At 45.6% G+C, this 19,202-nt stretch overlaps 1 protein-coding gene across 2 annotated transcripts; it reads right to left on the bottom strand.

Moving 5' to 3' along the window:
- Positions 1-1,783: 1,783 nt before the first annotated feature.
- On the bottom strand, positions 1,784-18,893 carry METTL13 (methyltransferase 13, eEF1A N-terminus and K55). 2 transcript variants are annotated; one of them, XM_065936778.1, is made up of 8 exons: positions 18,461-18,893; positions 14,078-14,837; positions 12,586-12,785; positions 11,081-11,276; positions 8,738-8,905; positions 7,231-7,446; positions 4,873-5,004; positions 1,784-3,089 (listed from the first exon to the last, which is right to left on the bottom strand). In XM_065936778.1, exons 1-8 carry the CDS (start codon positions 18,611-18,613, stop codon positions 2,815-2,817), a joined length of 2,100 nt encoding a protein of 699 aa, XP_065792850.1. In that variant the 5' UTR covers positions 18,614-18,893; the 3' UTR covers positions 1,784-2,814. The 2 variants fall into 2 exon arrangements, with proteins under 2 accessions (XP_065792850.1, XP_065792851.1); XM_065936779.1 differs by lacking the exon at positions 18,461-18,893 and adding an exon at positions 18,318-18,445.
- Between the last annotated feature and the right edge of the window lie 309 nt (positions 18,894-19,202).

Genomic DNA, 19,202 nt, shown 5'->3' with positions numbered 1-19,202 from the left:
TGATGACTGTGGCTTTGTAGTAGAGATTGAAGTCAGGCAGGTTGATTCCTCCAGTTCCATTCTTCTTTCCCAAGATTGCTTTGGCTATTCGAGGTTTTTTGTATTTCCATACAAACTGTGAAATTATTTGTTCTAGTTCTGTGAAGAATACCACTGGTAGCTTGATAGGGATTGCATTGAATCTATAGATTGCTTTGGGTAGTATAGTCATTTTGACAATATTGATTCTTCCAATCCATGAACAGGGTATATTTCTCCAGGCAGATGGATTCTTTACTACTGAGCCACCTGGAAAGCCCTTCATATGCCTAAGTTAGATAAAATTCTTATAAAGACCCATTTGCATCAATGCAAAAGTGAATAGCATACTGTGATCATTTCACAATATATACAAATATTGAATCATTGTGTTGTACACCTGAAAGTAGTATAATGTTGTGTCAGTTACACTTCAGTTTTTAAAATATGTAATAAAATGGAACACCATTCCCACAAACACATACACCCACACAAAAGTGAATAGCTCTCCAAAGAGAAAGATGGCATATAGCCAATGGCATTGCCTTGTACACACAAAACCCTTTCCTCACAACTTAGCAAGCCACACTGAGCAAAGTTAGTCTACAGTTTGAGAAAGGCCTGAATCACATGTCCTGGTGAACAGCGTGGTCTCTGTCAGCACAAATCTTCTAGGAAATTAAGCTGAAAGATGCCCAACTATAAATTCTGCCCATTGGTCTTTCTTCAGCCTTTAGTGTGTTGCTCAGTCGTGTCCAACTCTTTGCAACCCCGTGCACTGTAGCCTGCCAGGCTCCTCCATCCATGGGATTTTCCAGGCAAGAATACTGGAGTGGATTGCCATTTCCTTCTCCAGAGGAGCTTCCCAACCAGGGACTGAACCAAGGTCCCTTGCTTTGCAGGCATACTCTTTACCGTCTGAGCCACCAGGGAAGCCTTCAGCCTTGACAGACACATGTAACCAACCCTTACTCATCTTATATACCCAGTCTTTCAAAAATTTAAAACGATGATCATCACCCCTGAGTGCCTCTTCCCACCTCAAATGCTTCTCTCCAGTGAGCCCAATTCCTTGGACTACTCTTCCTAAGACATAGTTGAGACTTCGTCATCATTCTTGTAATTCTCTAGCTTGGCTATGCCACCAAGTGTGCTGTTGAAAGTCTACACAGCACTAGAGGGTGGTCTGACAGCAGGGCAGTCAGACAGGACCCTCCCACTCAGACCTCTATAACCTATCCTAATACCGGGTGAGTTTACAAACTAGAAAACGATGGAGGATGCCAAAGCTGAGTCCCTTGGGGTAGAAAGCAAGCCAAGAGATGACCTTCCCTTTACACGGTGCCAGGGAAGACCCTCTCCTGAAGACCTAGTATTTCTAATGGATGTGATCTAAAAACATTATTCTGCACATATGGACTTCTTCTCAACAGGGTGCAAACTGTGTAAGGATGACAACACAGTTTTGAAATATGCTTTGCCTCGAGAGGGTAGAGTCCATTTAAAGGGCCTGTGGGGAGAGAAACTGGGGTGGTGGATTTCCCATAGCACTGCTATTAAGTTAGTCTTGGCTTACTTACTATTAGAAGAGATGAACTGGCATAATAGTTTCAATTGGCTCAAGTGAGATTCGGGTTAGATGCAGTTTTGGTTTAACTATCCTTTATCTGAAATTACATGAGACAGTGTATTGAATCACTCACTTAGAAATGTTCCTGGAACATGTTCATTTTTATTACTAATTTGTGCTTTCTGGCCATTCTTAAACATCTTTACTTCCACTACAACTTTTTACAGTGAGTCTGGCACGTAGCTGCCACTCAGTAAATGTGACTAAACCAATACCAGAGACTTCAGACTGCTAAGACTCTGACACACGAGGTCATGAGGCCAGGTACATTCACTCCCTCTGGAGGAACAGAATAGATGGCTTGGGCTATGAGAAAAGTTGTTAGAGTGGGTTGAACTTAATGGTTGCAATGGGAAGGATGAGGGATGGGATAGTTAGGAAGTCTGGGATACACAGGTACCCATGCTATATTTAAAATGGATAACCAACAAGGACCTACTGTATGGCACAGGGAACTCTACTCCAGGTTATGTGGCAGCCTGGAGGGGAGGCGAGTTTAGGGGAGAATGGATACCTATATGTATATGGCTGAGTCCCTTTGCTGTCCACCTGAAACCATCACATTGCTAATTGGCTATGCTCCAATATAAAATTAAAAATTTAATTAAAAAATTGAAAAAAAGAGAGGAGTGCATTACCAGATTTTTAAAACGTAGGAACATGTCAGCAGCAGTTTCATCTCCAGGGAGACAAAGTAGATGCTCTCTTAAATCTGTCTCACATCTATAGGGAGGCTACCCTATTTATAGTCTTTTGGCACAAAATGCTTTACTGTCTATCTCACTTGAGATGGTTCCTATAGGACCAAGAGAGGGAAAAAGCAAAGCAAACCGGTAATCACGTGTGATGTCTCCAGTCCTAAGGAGCTTGGGACACACTTGTTAAGCATCCCGCCTGCTGGAGCTTCAGCAGGGAACCTACTCAAGGACGCGGCAAAGGAAGCCAAGGTGATCAGCCTCAGCAGTACTGAAGAGGACAGCAGAGCAAAGACTTTTTTATTCTCCCAGACCTTCAGGCCACCTCACAAGTAGGAGGACGCATGTAGACGAGTATGAAACTAAGAAAAATACGAGGCTTAATACACATTGTATTTCTTCAGTCTCTGGCAGGCCAGCAGCCTGAGGTCAGTCTGGCAGGAAGCTGAGAGGGCTGCCTGGTCCGGACACTCACACGATCTTCACAGTGTTGAGCATGTCTGACAGGACATACGTGTCATCCCAGCCCCTTCCGGGCTTCCTCAGGGTCTGCTCCAAGGCCCGGGCCATTTCCAGGAGCTCTGGTGTAGCGAGTTTGCGCTCAGAGTGCAGCTGACAGAATAAGATCTCGTTGACTTCACCCTCAATTCGCCGGACATACAGGAGGGGGAACACCGCCTTGAGCCCGGCCAGCACTGAGTCCTTTAGCCCCAGGTCTCGGCACACGAGGTTGAGGATAAAGACACCTGCAGGGTAAGAAAGGAAGAGAATGACCGTGGTTCAGGGAACACCGGAGACAAGGTTCTGCTCTGAGGAATACAGCCATTCCTGATCCAGGGAGGCAGGTGGAGCAAGGGACATATCCATGGCAGAAGTAACTGTGCCATGAACATGCAGCATATGAAGAAAGAGGAGTTAGGGAATGCATGAACCACAAGAAGGTTTCAAGCTCATTTCTTGCTCTCTTGTGCTGCTACCAGATATGACCATTCTCCATGCCTCTGTTTCACAAAGAACTGCTTTGAGAAAGAAGAAATTAATACCGCCAAGTAATTAGTATCAATTTCAGAGAGAAATTATATTCCTGACATATATAACACATACCTTTATTTGTGACAATAAAGGTTCTAAATCAACTGTTTGCAAACCAAATCAAAACACCTGGGAGGCTATGAACATACGGATTAACAGCGCCAGCTTTTAAGTCATAAAGAGCTGGGTTGGAGACCTAAGTGTAATCGTGTGTCACTCTGGCAAGTCCCTACCTCAGTTTCCTAATCTGAAAACAGGCGGCTCTGAAGATGAAAAAGCATACTGCCCAGTCCAGGACATGTGGGGTTGCTAGCATCACATGCTGGCAGGGATGTGAACTGCTATTAATACAACTGCTTTGTGACACTTTGTGTGATTGCATCTACAAACAGAATAAACGCATAATCTGTGATCCAACAATTACAACCCCACATCTATGCCCAATAGATCTGCACACACACTTCACCAAAAGGCATCTACCAGAATGTTAATGGCAGTTGCTGCTGCTAAGTCACTTCAGTCGTGTCCGACTCTGTGCGACCCCATAGACGGCAGCCCACCAGGCTCCCCCATCCCTGGGATTCTTCAGGCAAGAACACTGGAGTGGGTTGCCATTTCCTTCTCCAATGCATGAAAGTGAAAAGTGAAAGTGAAGTCGCTCAGTCGTGTCTGACTCTTCGAGACCCCATGGACTGCAGCCTACCAGGCTCCTCCATCCATGAGATTTTCCAGGCAAGAGTACTGGTTAATGGCAGTACCTCCTATTAAATCCTCGGAAAAGAAAAAACCCCAATGCCAACAGCGGAAGAGATAACCTAATCACGGTAGTCACCCAGTGACACACCAGAGCAATAAAAAGGAATGATGTCAATACAACACCGTGAGCGAACCTCACAAACATCATGTTGAGCGAAAGAAAAGAGAGAACATTCCATATGGATAAAACTAAGCTGTGCTGATAGAAGTGAGGATGGTGGGCTTCCCTGTGGTGGCTCAGTGGATTAAGAATCTGCCTGCCAAAAAAAAAAAAAACAAAGAATCTGCCTGCCAATGCAAGGGACATGGGTTTGATCTCTGGTCCGTGAGGATCCCACACGCTGTGGAGCAACTGAGCCCCTGCGCCACGACTATTGAGCCTGTGCTGTAGAGCCCGTGCTCTACAACACGAGAAGCCACCATAGTGAAAAGCCCACGCACCACAAAAAAGAGCAGCCCTCATTCTCTGCAACTAGAGAAAGCCCAAGCACAGCAACGAAGACCACAGCAGCCAAAAACAGATCAATAAAACTATTAAAAAAGAAGTGAGGCTGGTGATTATCCTTGAGAGGAGGACAAGTTATTGAAAGGAGGTAAGAGGTCTTGTTGGGGTGCTGGTAAACGGGTGTGTTCAATCTGGGGAAACCAATCAAGCTACACACTTACGTGCATTTTTCATTAGAAAGAAAATCTTTCAAAAGGGCCCATCCCTTCGCCCTTGCCACCTTCTGTTCTTCATACCTTCAGGAGTCAAGATGCTTTTGACCTTCTGCAAGAAAAGCTGGGCCACAAATGCTGGGGGTGGACAGCTCATTCCCAGAGTTGGGTCCTTACTGTCCACATCGAACATTATGACGTCGTAGTGAGGCTGTGCTGGGAAAGAGAAGCAGACAAGTCTCTGGTTTTTGCTGGATAAAATAACACCATTCACATTCCTCCACATTTCCTCTGCGACCTGTGGTAGGCACAGGTGGCTAAGTCAACAGGAATGACATGGAGGATGTGGTGCCTAAGGGCACCAAAGTCACAGTCCAGAGCAGTTACCTCATCAGGGCTCTGCTGGGAGTGCCCGTGTCTAAGACGGTGCCATCATCTCATCTTCCTCTACATTTTAAAGCCCTTTCCACAAACACACATTTCTGGGGTCCACTCCAGCAGGATCATTACTCAGAGTCCAGCTATACCAGTGATTTTCAACCCTGGCAAGACACTACAGTCAAATGGGAAAATTCTAAATACTCAGAGAACCTGGGCTCCACTCCTGAACAATGGAATTAAAAACGCCTGGGGTGAAGAAGAACAGATGGGACAGGAAGTGAGAAGCCTCTGGTACTTTTCTTAAGCTCCTCGGGTGATTTGAGAAAACAGTCAGAGATGAGAACCACTGATCTAGACAAAGCAGCTGCCTCTGCCTGTAAGGGCTGACCCAGCACGTGGTATCTTTAACTTAACTCTGGAAACAGCATATGTTGCCTCCTAGGAGAAAAATGTTCTCAAACTAAAGTCAGCAAATCTTTTCTAGTTACTTGAACAATTATTGGCTCAAGAAAGAAGGGATTTGTTCAATGGGTGAGAAAGAACTGATGATGAATCTGTTCCACTCCTTACTAGAATGTTAGGTTTTGTAAGGGGTAGGTCTACAATATGAACAACTGGTTTTTAGCAAACTGAGACAGTGCTAATGATTATTCAATAATCAATATATATTTACTTAGGACTACAGCATGCCCATCACTGTTCATAGCACAGATTTGATTTTGGTTTCTTCAAGAGCAGAACACGTTGGCTCATCAAAGTCCAAGGACAACCATGGCCCCCACGTGTGGCACTGAGTCCTCCAATAACCTGAAAGGTTGTTGTTAAGAGACAAAGGCCAGGGCTGTTCAGATATGGTTTACAGGTCCTAACCACAGCAGCACATCCTGAATTGAGTACCTACCACAAGCCTGGCACTGTGTTAAGTGCTTTCACATGTATTAGCTATCCTGGGTCTGGGCCCCTACACTGGCCGCAGCCTCAGAGAGCAAATCTGGGAAACTCTGACAGAGTTCAGCTCACTTTGCAATTAAGGCAGCATCTGTCTATCCCAGCACCAAAATACTCACCCAGGGCATCCCGTTTTGCCACACCCTTCCTAGAAAATGCTCTAACCCAGCAAGAACCAGAGCAACTATTACAGAATGAGCAGACTAGGAAGGGTGGGTGGCCTGACTCCCCAGGGTCATGCAGGACTGAACCAACTTAACTTCTCCATAAGGGGCTCACACTCTGCAAAACATCAGTCACCAGGAGCCTATACATTAAGTTGCAGAAGCATCAGCAGAGCTATTAGAACACATTAACATGCCTTTTGTCCAAGTCTGGGATACAAATTATTAGAGAAAAACAGAGCCTTAATCCCAGCAGCAGCAGGGCTACTGGAATTCCCACTAACACCTACATCAGGGTTTAAGCTCAGCACTACTGACATTTGGACCAGATCATTCTTTATCATCAGCAGCTATCCTGTGCATTGTAGGATGTTTAGCAGCATCCTTGGTCTCCACCCACTATTATGCCTGAAGCACCTCTACCTAATGGTAAAGGTGTGCTTTTATAACCAAAAAATGCCTGCTGACATTGCCAAACACCCCTGGGGCTTAGAACCACTCATCTACATGAACGATGTTTTACTCCATTTCTGGCTTCAACTCGAGCTGAAAGATTTACAGAACACATCTCCCAACACACCCCCAACACTTCTTCTCCTTTACCTCACTCAGCTCCAGACACTGACTTTCTTGGGATGAAGAAGTGGTGGCAAGGTCACAGGGTCAGAAGAGATTCAGAAGAGGAGCCCACTGATTTTTTAGCATGATGAGGGCAGGAAACAGTCTGTTTTACTTGTTGCCATAGCCTAACCCCTAACAGCGCTGAGCATATGATAGACACTCTATATTTACTGAATAAATATGTCAACAAATGAGGGAATAAATCAACAGGTGAAAGACTGGGATGATGCTCTTATCTCTTAAAGATGAATCCTATGGGCCCTTGCAGGCCTGACAACCTTGGATCAATCTTTCCTCAACAACCCTCCAAATTCTCCAACAGTAGTACCTTCTTCTTCTGCCAGGCTGGTTATAAAGTCCAGGCCATCTGCGATGTGGACCTTCATCCGGTCGCTCTGGCAAAAGCCGAACCACTGGGTGGCTACTTCCAACATAGAGGGGTCGATCTCCACAGCATGGATGCAAGACTTTGGGAAATGATCGTGGATAAAGAGAGGGAGGCTGCCCCCACCCAGGCCTACCACCAACAGTGCCAGTGGGGTCTCTGTAATAAAGAATAAAAGCATCATATTACCATCTGCTCACTGTAAAGTTCTGCACCAGCCTTAGGGAGGACAAAAGAGACAGTCAGATTGTTCGCTCTGGCCAGAAGATACAAGATTTAGAGGCTTGGCCTCCCTTGTCTCTTTCTAGAAATTCAGGAGTCAACTTAACATATGTAAACTCAACCCTGGCCTCATGATCCTTCCTTTACTAGTTCCAGAAGAGCAATCAGTATGTTATTATTATGGTTCCTCAAACAATCACAAAGCCCTCAGCTGACATTACAGCAATAATCCCCACCATCAGCATCATTAAACCCCTCTAGGAAATGGGAGGGACAATGGACAACATCTTGTCCGTGATTACAGGGCATGTAGATGTGATGCCCTCTGCCCAGCTTTCAACTCAAAGGCCACAGCTACCTTTAATAAGACACATCCACCAAGTGAAGGAAATCCATCCAAGTTCCAGAAGTCACAGGAAAACAAAGGCCCAAACCCTACACTCAAGTTCAGAGAAACGGGATGAAAGAAGATATGAAACAAGAAAGAATCACCAAAAAGAGAGAAACCCTGAGGATTAAATATAACAACTGAGAATCCAGGGACACACACAGCACCAAGACAGATCACGAGTATAGGGTATTTCAGCAGGACATACTCAGGGACTTTGGGGGAAGACAGGTACAGAGTGGACAGAAACAAATATTTTTGCTCCTGTGGTCACAGCCCAACCTATTACCAGTGTTAAGGCTATGATTGTATTACCTATATTATAGATTTTTTTAAGAGCAGAAATTCAAGAAAGAATTACATCTGGCACTCAAATAATGCATCACTGAAAAGTCAGAAATTTTCCTAAAGTACACAAGTATTTCTCTGGAAATGTGATTTTTAAATGTTTCATCTGGTTATAGGGGTATATGGATATGCAAAAATTCATCAAGCTGAACAACTTAAGATCCGTTTACTTTATAGATTTCACTGAAGATATTTTATACATTAATTTTTAAAACTGTAGTTAATTTTACACTAATTTTTAAATAAATGAATAGAAGAAAAAAATGTAGCTATCAGCACATATGTCTGTTTCAAGATTACAATTCGAGTTTGTGGGAAAAGTTACTTAGATGTTCATGAATGATGCAGAAGACAGTTGTGAATAAGAAAGACATGAATACATGTGAATCTGTTGATCTGTAATCATGGTTCTTAAGCTGCAAAGCAGCCAACCTGATGACATCTGTAATCTTATACACTTCCTACTGTGGAAGGCTGTGGCGATCTCCTCACCTAGAAGCAGCTCCGGGTTTTTCAGGAGTGCAAGGCCGGCAATCATGGCTTTGTGGTGTTCACAGCACAGGTAACCCTTATCAATAGACTGCCCCGGGGCTGCAGGGAGGTCCTCTGGGGTATCAGCAGGCCGATGCTTCTTCCTGTCCTTTTTCCGTTTCTTCTGGGCTAGATCAGAGACAGAGATGAATGAGGTTGTGTGTGAGGTATGTCACTCCTTGGAAAAGTAAGGCACACGAGCAGCAGTGTGCTGCAGCTGGCTGATTGGGACTCAGGAACCAACGGTGAGATATGCAGGCGTTCTGTGAACTGGGTGACGTGTTGGCAGCTTGAAATCTGGCCGTGGTGGCCATTTTCATGCACAGAAATTAGCAAACAGTACAATTTGTCGCTTTTCCCCCCAAAGAGTTGGTGGTCCAACATGTAACACGTGCCAGGGTGTCAGAAAACCAAAGTGGAAAAGAAAACACCCAAAGACTGAGAACACTGGGAAAACTTGAGTGAGGGGTGCTAGTACTTCTTTAGGAAACATAAAGCCACTCACAGGAGAGTTTATTCATGAGTTTTTTTAAGCGGAAAGGAACTTAAAGTTACCAATTACTGCCTCTGTGCCAGTTACCGTACCAGGACTCTTACTCCTGTAGCTTTTATAACAACCCTCTTATTCCAATTCTCGGCAGATAGAAAATCTGGCAGTGCAGCTAGGGTTTGAATGTGGGACTGCCTGTCTCCAACACCTACCATCTTATCTTTCAACTGTATCACACAGATGGTAATGCACACCACCCCAGTGGACAAGGATATCACAAATGTTCACAGAAGGGCAATCCTACAGAAAATCCTACAAAATGTCCCTTTACATTTCCTCTCCCTACTCTCTCAACTGCACCAGGACAGAGTGAGCTGCTGGTTTTGTCGTTTTCCTAGGGACCAGCTGCACTCCACAGCAGCATTGGGCAGCAATGTGTGAGGGGCAGCCTGATTTAACATAACAATCAGAAAGGTTAAATCACTTTTTAACACATTCTCCTTCTCCTCACCAATACTCCTGTAGGAAAATCATTCCCATGAGAATTAAGTGCTGGTAAGACTAGGATCTTGACAACAGTGGAGCGGGCGGGGGGGGAACACTTGAAACCCAAATTGGAGGGAAGTATCTTCTTAGAAGCAATTTTACTGATTTTTTTTTGTGTGAGACGAAGGTGAACCAACCTGCGCCTCAAGTGACCCAATGACAGCTCGGGAACCCAGCAAACACGGGTGCACTTGACCAGGGGACACCCCTCAAGAGAAAACTGTCCTGCAGAGAGTCACCTGACCCTGAGCTCTGGGCAAACCCAGGACCTCATGAGGTTCTGAACTCTCTCTTTTCACTCTCCTTCAAGATGGCCTTGCCAACAGGACAGCATGGTTGTCAGGCAAAGGAAACTTCCAAGAATCAGAAAAGCTAATTTCAGATTCCAAGCCTGAGTCTCTGGGCCTCAAAAGGGAAGTTATACTGGAGAGGTGGAGGGGAGGCGCATTCACTTCCACTCTATACATCTGATTTGTGAACTGATTACAATAAGCAAGTATTGCTTCTGAAGTACAAATATATACACTGGAGAAAATAGCAGGTGAAACAAATAACTGCTTTCCCCTTTAGGGGGTGTTTCTGAGCAGCAACCTGGGAGACCACTTAAAAGGGATCCTAGAGAACATGGTCTGGATCTATCCCACCCAAGCCTGTAACCCTGGCTACTTGTGTCTATTTACATTTAAATATAAGTTCATTGGAAAAAAATAAGATTAAAGGTGCAGCTCTTTAGTCATACCAGCCATGTTCCTAATGCTCAGCGTCCACACTGCACAGCTCACTGGGTATTAAATATTCCCTTCACTGCAGAAAGTTCTACTGGACAGCACTGGACTAGGTGACGTCTAGGGCACCCACCAACTCTACAATCCTCTAAACCAGGTGCTAGGAGGTGGCTGTAAGGAGGGGAGCAGGCCTACTGAATTAATATACAGACGCATATGGAGCAACTTATAAAATAGGTGGTCTCTGAACTCCAGGCATTAAGGCGATGATCACATTTATTTGGTAAACCACCACACCCCGCTCCTTATCATTTTAGAGCCAGGCTTTGCTCAAGAAGAGAAGATCGACCTCCCTTCTGTTCATCACCACTCACACCCTAAGAGCCCTGAAGATAGGAGGATGACCCACGGAGCCATGTGCCTCTGGTCACAGATATCCAAGTCTGTCCTACAACTCCGCCAAGCTCCCAAGTCTCTCTGGCCACCCCACGTTGTCCATATCACATCCACAGGGACACCGCCACCGCGTCCACGATGCCTCACCTCTGTGAGACACATCCTGCAGCAGCCTGGCTTCTGACTGCACCACGTTCCTGTTGCTGAGGAAGATGAGCCGCCGGAAGTAGCGCTTGTCATCTCCCTGCACGTCCTCGATGACGTAGTCGCCGCTCAAGGGGCTGCGGTCTTGATGCTGAACGATCCGGACCCCAATGTCCCCACCCACAGACAGGAAGGGCACCTGAAGGAACAGCAGAGCTGTGGTCGAAATGCCAGCTCCATTGGGAAAGATGAAAGTCTAATCCCTTGCCTTTGTGTCTCTGTGAGGAATCCCCACACCACGGTCCTGTGTAGCAACGACTCCAAAGATTCGCCACTCTGTCAAAGTACTTTTCTGGGGCATTTGACTAGATCTCAAAAAGCTTAATCCATCTTTTCAAAAACCAACTGAATAAAGATTCCCCAAACAATTAGTGAAATGCAGTTGGTTCTCCACAAGAAAAACAGGAGTTTCTCAAGAGTAATTCCTAAAAGGACTTTCAAGAGTCCAAGATAATGAAAGTGAGAAGCAATCCTGCAAAGGCGCCAGAACTGTGAGAGAAGGAATGTGAGCTGGGATAAAGGTACCAAAATCCCTGGGCAAAGCAACCTCTCCAAATTTGAAGAAAATTCTCCCTTCCCCCAGTGACTCTCATCTTTTTCCTGCATTTTACTAAACAGGAAAAAAACAAATGAGGAAAAAAAATACATTTCCCCCTAAACTTTTCCATTCCTTTCCCAATCTCCACACTTAATTTTTTTAAAGACTTACAAGAATATTTAATCATCATGAGGAACTCCAAACTTTGAGAGAAAACTCACAAAAGAACCTTCCCACAAGCTCTGGTTCTCTCTAATGACACTAACCCCAGTCTTCAGGAAGCATCTCAGACTCACTAATCTGTCAGAGCCACAGAGCACCGAGACTCTGGGTGGGTTGTCCTTCCCATCTACCAAGAGGGATAAATTTTTCTATAAAGTCCTTGCAGTAAAGTCAATCACACTGTCTTATGACCAGGATAGCACAAGACAGACAGTGTCAACTGATAATACCATATCACCATGTTGGCAAAAACCTTCAGTTTCCTTCCTAGTGAAACATCAGACCCACAGAGTTAATATTCTGAAAATGAAGGTGAGCTCTTTTGGCCCTTTCCCATTCTCCCTCACACAATGATGGTTCTAAGAAGCAAAATGGCCAAGGAAATCCTGTGCAAAGTGCATTAGGAGTAATCCACAGTGTGAGGAGCTGGAGGTGGAGACTTCCTTCATGCTGTCCAAGAGGCTCTGCAGACAAATACTACTATGGGTCTCAATAATGGCAATCACTCACCTTCCGCTCACTGCCTGGGACATAATTTCTACCCACTTAGCTCTCAACTGCTGATATGCCCTCCGGAAACAGTCTAAGGTCACAGACCCTAGTCCTAGCTTCTTCCAAGACAAGCTTTGCCTTCCTGTTAATATGACTTCTCCAGAGACCCTGAAAGCTGCTACCCAAGCCTTCTTACCTGCAGTTGGGCGGGCATCCCAGCCGGGGCCAGCTCCATGACTCTGGCCGACAGCTCGGCCTGGATGCTGTCCATGCCTTCATACTGCTGACCTCGGTGAAGGGCCACTGTGATCAGCCTCCTGAAGCCAGCACTGGCTGCCAGCTGCTTCCGGCCCTCCTCCATGCCAAATAGCCACTCGGTCTCCCGACCCTGGGGGACTGGAAAGAGGCATTTGTTGACAGGGAGTCCTAGGAAATGTTCAAGCCCACAAGCAACATGCCCCACGTGGCAGAGAGCCAGCCCCTGTCCAGGCCATCCCTTCCAACTGTGACCTACTGAGGGGCTATCAATTCCCTAGTACACAAGGCCCACTGCCAGCAGACCCATGGCAGGACCCAGTGTGGAAAAAATGTGTGGGTGTGTAAGGAGAGGGAGGCAAGTACCAAGTGTAAGAAAATAATATTATAGTAATAATGCTAACATTTCTTACATGCCAGGCATGATTCCAAACTGTTTACAAACAGAAACTAATCAAATCTTCACAACAGCCCAAGATGCAGGAAGCATTATTACTATTTCCATTTTATAAATGAGAAATTAAGACACAGAAGTTACTGTATTTGCCCAAGTTCACACTGCTAGTAACTGGCAAAGCTAAGACTCAAACCCAGGCAGTCCAGCCCCAGAATCCATGCTCACATCCACTGTGCTATTTGTGCTAGGTGGACAGTTAGGATAAGGGAATACTTGGAAAAATGGATTCCATGTTAGGAAACCAATTACCAGCGTGACATATCAATACTTCACATTTGTCTAGAATATTCTATCTGTGAAAGCAATTCCTCATACTATCTCTGTTGATCATTACTAAGGTGAACCTGGTATCATTTACCCCTTTCAATAACAACACTAATGTCTGTAAAATTTACCATGTGCCAGGCACTATTCTAAGAACGTTTACACTTCTCACAACTACAGAAAACAGTTACGACCTCACTTTATGGAGGAGAAAACTGAGGCACAGAAAGAACACTGACTTGTCCAGTAGCATCCCGAAGGGACTGAGCCATGAATGGAAACGAGCCTGGTCCCAGAGCTCCCTTTTTCAGCTGTTCCTCTGTCCTGTTTGCATAAACTCTGCAGAGAAGCAGAGACTTCCCCAGGTCACGGCTGCTCACAGGCTACAAGGCTTCTTGCTTCTACTACTGTTACAAAGTAACATCTCTACAACAGCTTGACCTGCCTAAATTTATCTGTATTACTTCTCCCTACTACAGACCAACCCCATTCTCACACTTGATCAGACCTTTGCCATGGAAGATGGGAAGATATAAACCTCAGAATCAAGCAGGCAGCTCCCCCTTCCTTATGCCGTGGCCAGTCTAACCTCTCAAAGTACCGCCCCCTTGCAAGATCAAGCCAGCCAAGGCATACCCATCCACCAAATCCCCAGATCCAGCCCCTGTAAGCCAGCCCCCTTCAGGAAAGAGAGGGAGCAATCCCAACTCACTGATGAAAATGGCAAAATGATTGTCCCGCGATGGTTTCACAGTGGGGCTGTCCACCACGTGGAGGGTGTAGCGTGGCTCCCCCGTGTCCCCATTGCACAAGTCCAGGGACACACTCCCCAGCCCGGCCTTGCGGTACAGCTGGCTGCACAGCCAGGCATATTGCTGCCGCTCCCGCACCGCCTCGGCCAGCCGCTCGGCACTCTCCAGCCGCATAGGCTTGCCCTGCTCCTGAGCACACAGCTCAAAGATCTGAAGGGCAGAGCCAGTGACCGGCCTGAACTTGGTCATGATGAAGGCAAAGACAGGCAGGGAGAACCGAGGCTCTGCTTCCAACAGCTGGTCCTGGCTGCTGGCCACCTGGTGCACCCTCACCATCCACCCCTCCCGAGAGAAGTGCCCCACTGCTTTCTTCAGGACGTGAGCCTGAGCCAAGGAGATGCAGAGGTAGCGACCGCCCACCTGCAGGACACGGCCAACCTCAGCCAGCATCCTGTCCACCTGCTGCAGGGTCTTCTCCTCCTCATCTGTCAGGACAGCATCCAGGGTGCCCTTGTCCAACACCACCTGGAACGAGGCGTCGGGGAACTCCATCTGTGTCATGTCCATCTTCAAGAAGCTCATCCTGGGCCGTCGGCTGGCATTGCGCTCCTTCATTTGCTTGATGACGACCTCGCTAATGTCAATATTCACTATATCCTGATAGCCCACATCATACAGCTGCTCGCTTAGCTCTGAGTTACCACACCCAACCACTAGCACCTAGGGAGAAAAAAAAACAAGATGGAGGTGATCAAGGCAAAGGAATGAGAATGCCATCACAGAGTTGATTCTAGGTTCTATCAGAACTCACTAGTAACAAATCACATTTAGCTATAACAATGCAAGTTACACAGAAGCTGACTAACCAGGCTTGTTCTTTTCTCTGAAACAAGCCTTTATTAATTAAGTGCAGGAACAAACTAATCATGGTTGTTCTTTTCTCTGAATCAAACATTTACTACTCAAGAATTGATAGAAAGTCACAGAATCCAAATACAGTTGTTATGACTGAAATCTCCTGTTTGTGTTACTGTTGAAAATGTAACTTACAAAACAGAAAGAGACTCACAGACTTAGAGAAGGTACTTATGGTTGCAAAGGGGAAGGATGGGGGCAAGGAATAATTTGAGAGTTTGCAATGAACATGTATACACTGCTATATTGAAAATGGATAACCCGGGATGGGGAATACGTGTAACTCCATGGCTGATTCATATCAATGTATGACAAAACCCACTGAAATGTTGTGAAGTAATTAGCCTCCAACTAATAAAAAAAAAAAAAGAAAGAAAATGGATAACCAACAAGAAACTACTATATGAAACTACATGAACTCTTCTCAATGCTGTGTGGCAGCCTGGATGACAGGGGAGTTTGGGGAATGTATGTATATTGTATATATGTATTGTATATCCCATATATGGGATAATGTATATGCATGGCTGAGTCCTCTTTGCTATTCACCTGAAACTACTGCAAAACTGTTAAATCGCCTAGGTGACAAGAATACACAGAAGAACTATACAAAAAAGATCCTCATGACCCAGATAACCACAATGGTGTGATCATTCACCTAGAGCCAGACATCCTGGAATGTGAAGTCAAGTGGGCCTTAGGAAGCATCTAAGTGATGAACCAACTCCACAAAGCTAGTGGAGGTGATGGAATTCAAGCTGAGCTATTTCAAATCCTAAAAGATGATCCTGTGAAAGTGCTGCACTCAATATGACAGCAAATTTGGAAAACTAAGTAGTGGCCACAGGATTGGAAAAAGTCAGTTTTCATTCCAATCCCAAAGAAGGGCAATGCCAAAGAATGTTCAGACCACCACACAATTGCACTCATCTCACACACTAGCAAAGTAATGCTCAAAATTATCCAAGCCAAGCTTCAACAGTACATGAACCATGAACTTCCAAATGATCAAGCTGGATTTAGAAAAAGCAGAGGAACCAGAGATCAAATTCCCAATATCTGTTGGACCATAGAAAAAAGCAAGAGCATTCCAGAAAATATCTACTCGGGTCTTATTGACTACACCAAAGCCTTTGACAGTGTGGTGGTGGTAGAGTTGCTCAGTCGTGTCCAACTCTTTGCAACCCCATGGACTGTAGCCCACCAGGCTCCTCTGTCCATGGGATTTTCCAGGCAAGAGTACTGGAGTGGGCTGCCATTTCCTTCTCCAGGGCATCTTCCCAACCCAGGGATTGAACCTGGGTCTCCCACATTGTAGACAGACGCTTTACCGTCTGAGCCACCAGGGAAGTCCTTTGACACTGTAGATCACAACAAACAATGGAAAACTCTTCAAGAGATGGGAATACTAGACCACCTTACCTACTTTGTGAGAAATCTGTATGCAGGTCAAGAAACAACGGTTAGAACCAGACATGGAACAACAGACTGGTTTCAAATTGGGAAAGGAGTAAGTCAAAGTTGTATATTGTCTCCCTGCTTATTTAACTTATATGCAGAGTACATCATGAGAAATGCCAGGCTGGATGAAGCACAAGCTGGAATCAAGATTGCCAGGAGAAATATCAATAACCTCAGATATGCAGATGACACCACCCTTATGACGGAAAGTGAAGAGGAACTGAAGAGCCTCTTGATGAAAGTGAAAGAGGAGAGTGAAAAAGTTGGCTTAAAGCTCAACATTCAGAAAACTAAGATCATGGCATCCAGTCCTATCACTTCATGGTAAATAATGGGGAAACAATGGAGACAGTGACAGACTTTATTTTGGGCTCTAAAATCACTGTAGATGATGACTGCAGCCATGAAATTAAAAGATGTTTGCTCCTTGGAAGAAAAGCTATAACCAACCTAGACAGCATATTAAAAGCAGAGACATTACTTTACCAACAAAGGTCCATCTGGTCAAAGCTATGGTTTTTCCAGTAGTCATGAATGGATGTGAGACTTGGACTACAAAGAAAGCTGAGCACTGAAGAATTGATGCTTTTGAACTGTGGTGTTAGAGAAGACTCTTGAGAGTCCTTGGACTCCAAGGAGATCAAACTAGTCAATCCTAAAGGAAATCAGTCCTGAATATTCATTGGAAGGACTGATGCTGAAGCTGAAACTCCAATACTTTGGACACCTGATGTGAAGAAATGACTCATTGGAAAGACCCTGATGCTGGGGAAGATTGAAGGCAGAAGGAGAAGGGGACAACAGAGGATGAGATGGTTGGATGGCATCACCGACTCAATGAACATGAATTTGTGCAAGCTCTGGGAGTTGGTGATGAACAGGGAAGTCTGGCATGCTGCAGTCCTAGGGGTTGCAAAAAGTTGGGTACAACTGAGCGACTGAACTGAATTGAATGAACTGAACCCCAACACAAAAAGTTAAAAAAAAAAAAAAAAATCTAGGTCTGGCATAATCCTATTCCACTCATGCCTTGGGTTCCAACTCATGATATTCTGCTATTTCCTGAAGCCAAACTTAAAACACAAATTGTTGCCTCCCTCTCTACAGAGCAATCTCCCAATTTTGATCCTTCAAAATTCTGCCCCATCTCTGGAAAAGCATGGTACTGTGACAATTGCATAAGCTTTTAAGCTAGGTAGGCCTAAATCTAAATCCCCACATGACCATTTGCTACATTTATGATCTTGGGCAAGAAACTGGCTCTCAGAGCCTCAGTTTCCACATCTGTAGAATTTGTGTATCACTCACCTTGAAATTTATTATGAGAACTCAGTGACTGAACACACACGCGCATGCACACACACATACACACACACACACACACACACACACACACACACGCAGCACTCAGCATAAAGTCTGGCTCTTAGAGTTTCTTCCTTGAATGTTCGTTTTCTACCCTCTTCCTTCCCTACTTCCAGTACAACCCCATCTCTGTCCAACCTATTATTGTACTTATCACTTCTAGAATGCGCCCAGGGTTTATATATCAACGCATTTGCTGCTAAAGGGATGAGCACAGCGCCTTAAAGTCTGAGCTCACAACAACTATTTGGTAACAGATTAATTTATCAGTAAAGCCACGGATTCTACCAGTTCCCAGGGCATTCACAGTGACAGAAAAGCACACTTTCTTCACTAGGAGGAGCTACCTAGGTTGCACTATTTAATAATTCATTCTTTCTGTGAGATTACTAATTCAAGAATGATCTGGGGGTGGAAGCTATTATCTGAAAAACCTGTAGAAGGATATTTTGTAATTACCTTTTAGCCGGAATGTTGCATGAAATCCTGAAAATACCGGCCCAGTTAGGGCCCCCACGCCTGTCACGGTCTACCAAATGCAGGATTTCTGTTTTCAGTTCCTACTTTCCAGAGCACACGCCGGGCTGCCAGGCCGCGCTTACCTTTTCCCTGGGTTTGATGTATTTGTGCAGCACCCCGCACAGTTCCAGGTAGGTTCCATACCACTCGAAAGCTTTCTTTCCTCGCTGCTGGAAGAACTTCTCCCAATAGTCAACGGAGCCAAACTCCTTAGAGCTTTTAGGTAAGAGATTCATATTCCCACTACCCGAGCTGCGTCTTCAAGATTCCTGCTCCCTGCGTGTTACCATCCGAGGGGCTTCCCCACACGTTGACTCTGGGACAGCGCTGCGAGAATTCTTTCCACGGACAAACAGCCTCATTTATTTGTTTCCAACTCAAAATCCAAAGGGATGATCCTTACACGCCCACCGCACCCGCGAGACACTGACCCTAATAAACGTTTGCCCCTTGATCCACGCCCAGTGCCCCGACCCACGTGGGGAGCCCCTCACACTTCTTCAGAGTTCGGTTTCAGAACCGGCTATCATATCCGGGTGCGAGGCTTCGCGATTGGTCGGTTGCCGAGACCATCCCAGCAGCTCATTGGTCAGTGATTTTCGTTCCTGACACCTAAGTGGCTGCAACGACCTCGCCTCACACCGGCGACTTCGTCGCTGGCTCCTCGCGTTTATTTACGTGAGCCGGAACGGGGCGGGGCCGCGGGCCGGAGGCGGGGCGGAAGCCGGGCTGTCCCAGTGAGCGCCGCCCGGGGGCGGCCTTCTCAGCTCTGGACGTTCCGGCCTTGGGAGAGAGCCCCGCCCGAGCTCGGAGCTCCTGACCTCG

Source organism: Muntiacus reevesi, chromosome 5 (genome assembly GCF_963930625.1).
Source record: "Muntiacus reevesi chromosome 5, mMunRee1.1, whole genome shotgun sequence".
NCBI lineage: Eukaryota > Metazoa > Chordata > Mammalia > Artiodactyla > Cervidae > Muntiacus > Muntiacus reevesi.
Note: the sequence above shows the minus strand (reverse complement) of the source record. Positions and strands in the feature narration are given on the sequence as shown.

Bases quoted from the DNA above. Each gene is read 5' to 3' on its own strand.
- METTL13 (XM_065936778.1), bottom strand. From the start codon at position 18,613: ATGAATCTCTTACCTAAAAGCTCTAAGGAGTTTGGCTCCGTTGACTAT. The intron at 12,786-14,077 runs GTGAGTTGGGAT...GCCTCTTTCCAG, and splicing joins TCATTTTGCCATTTTCATCA to TCCCCCAGGGTCGGGAGACC. The intron at 11,277-12,585 runs GTAAGAAGGCTT...CTGTTCCTTCAG, and splicing joins GGATGCCCGCCCAACTGCAG to GTGCCCTTCCTGTCTGTGGG.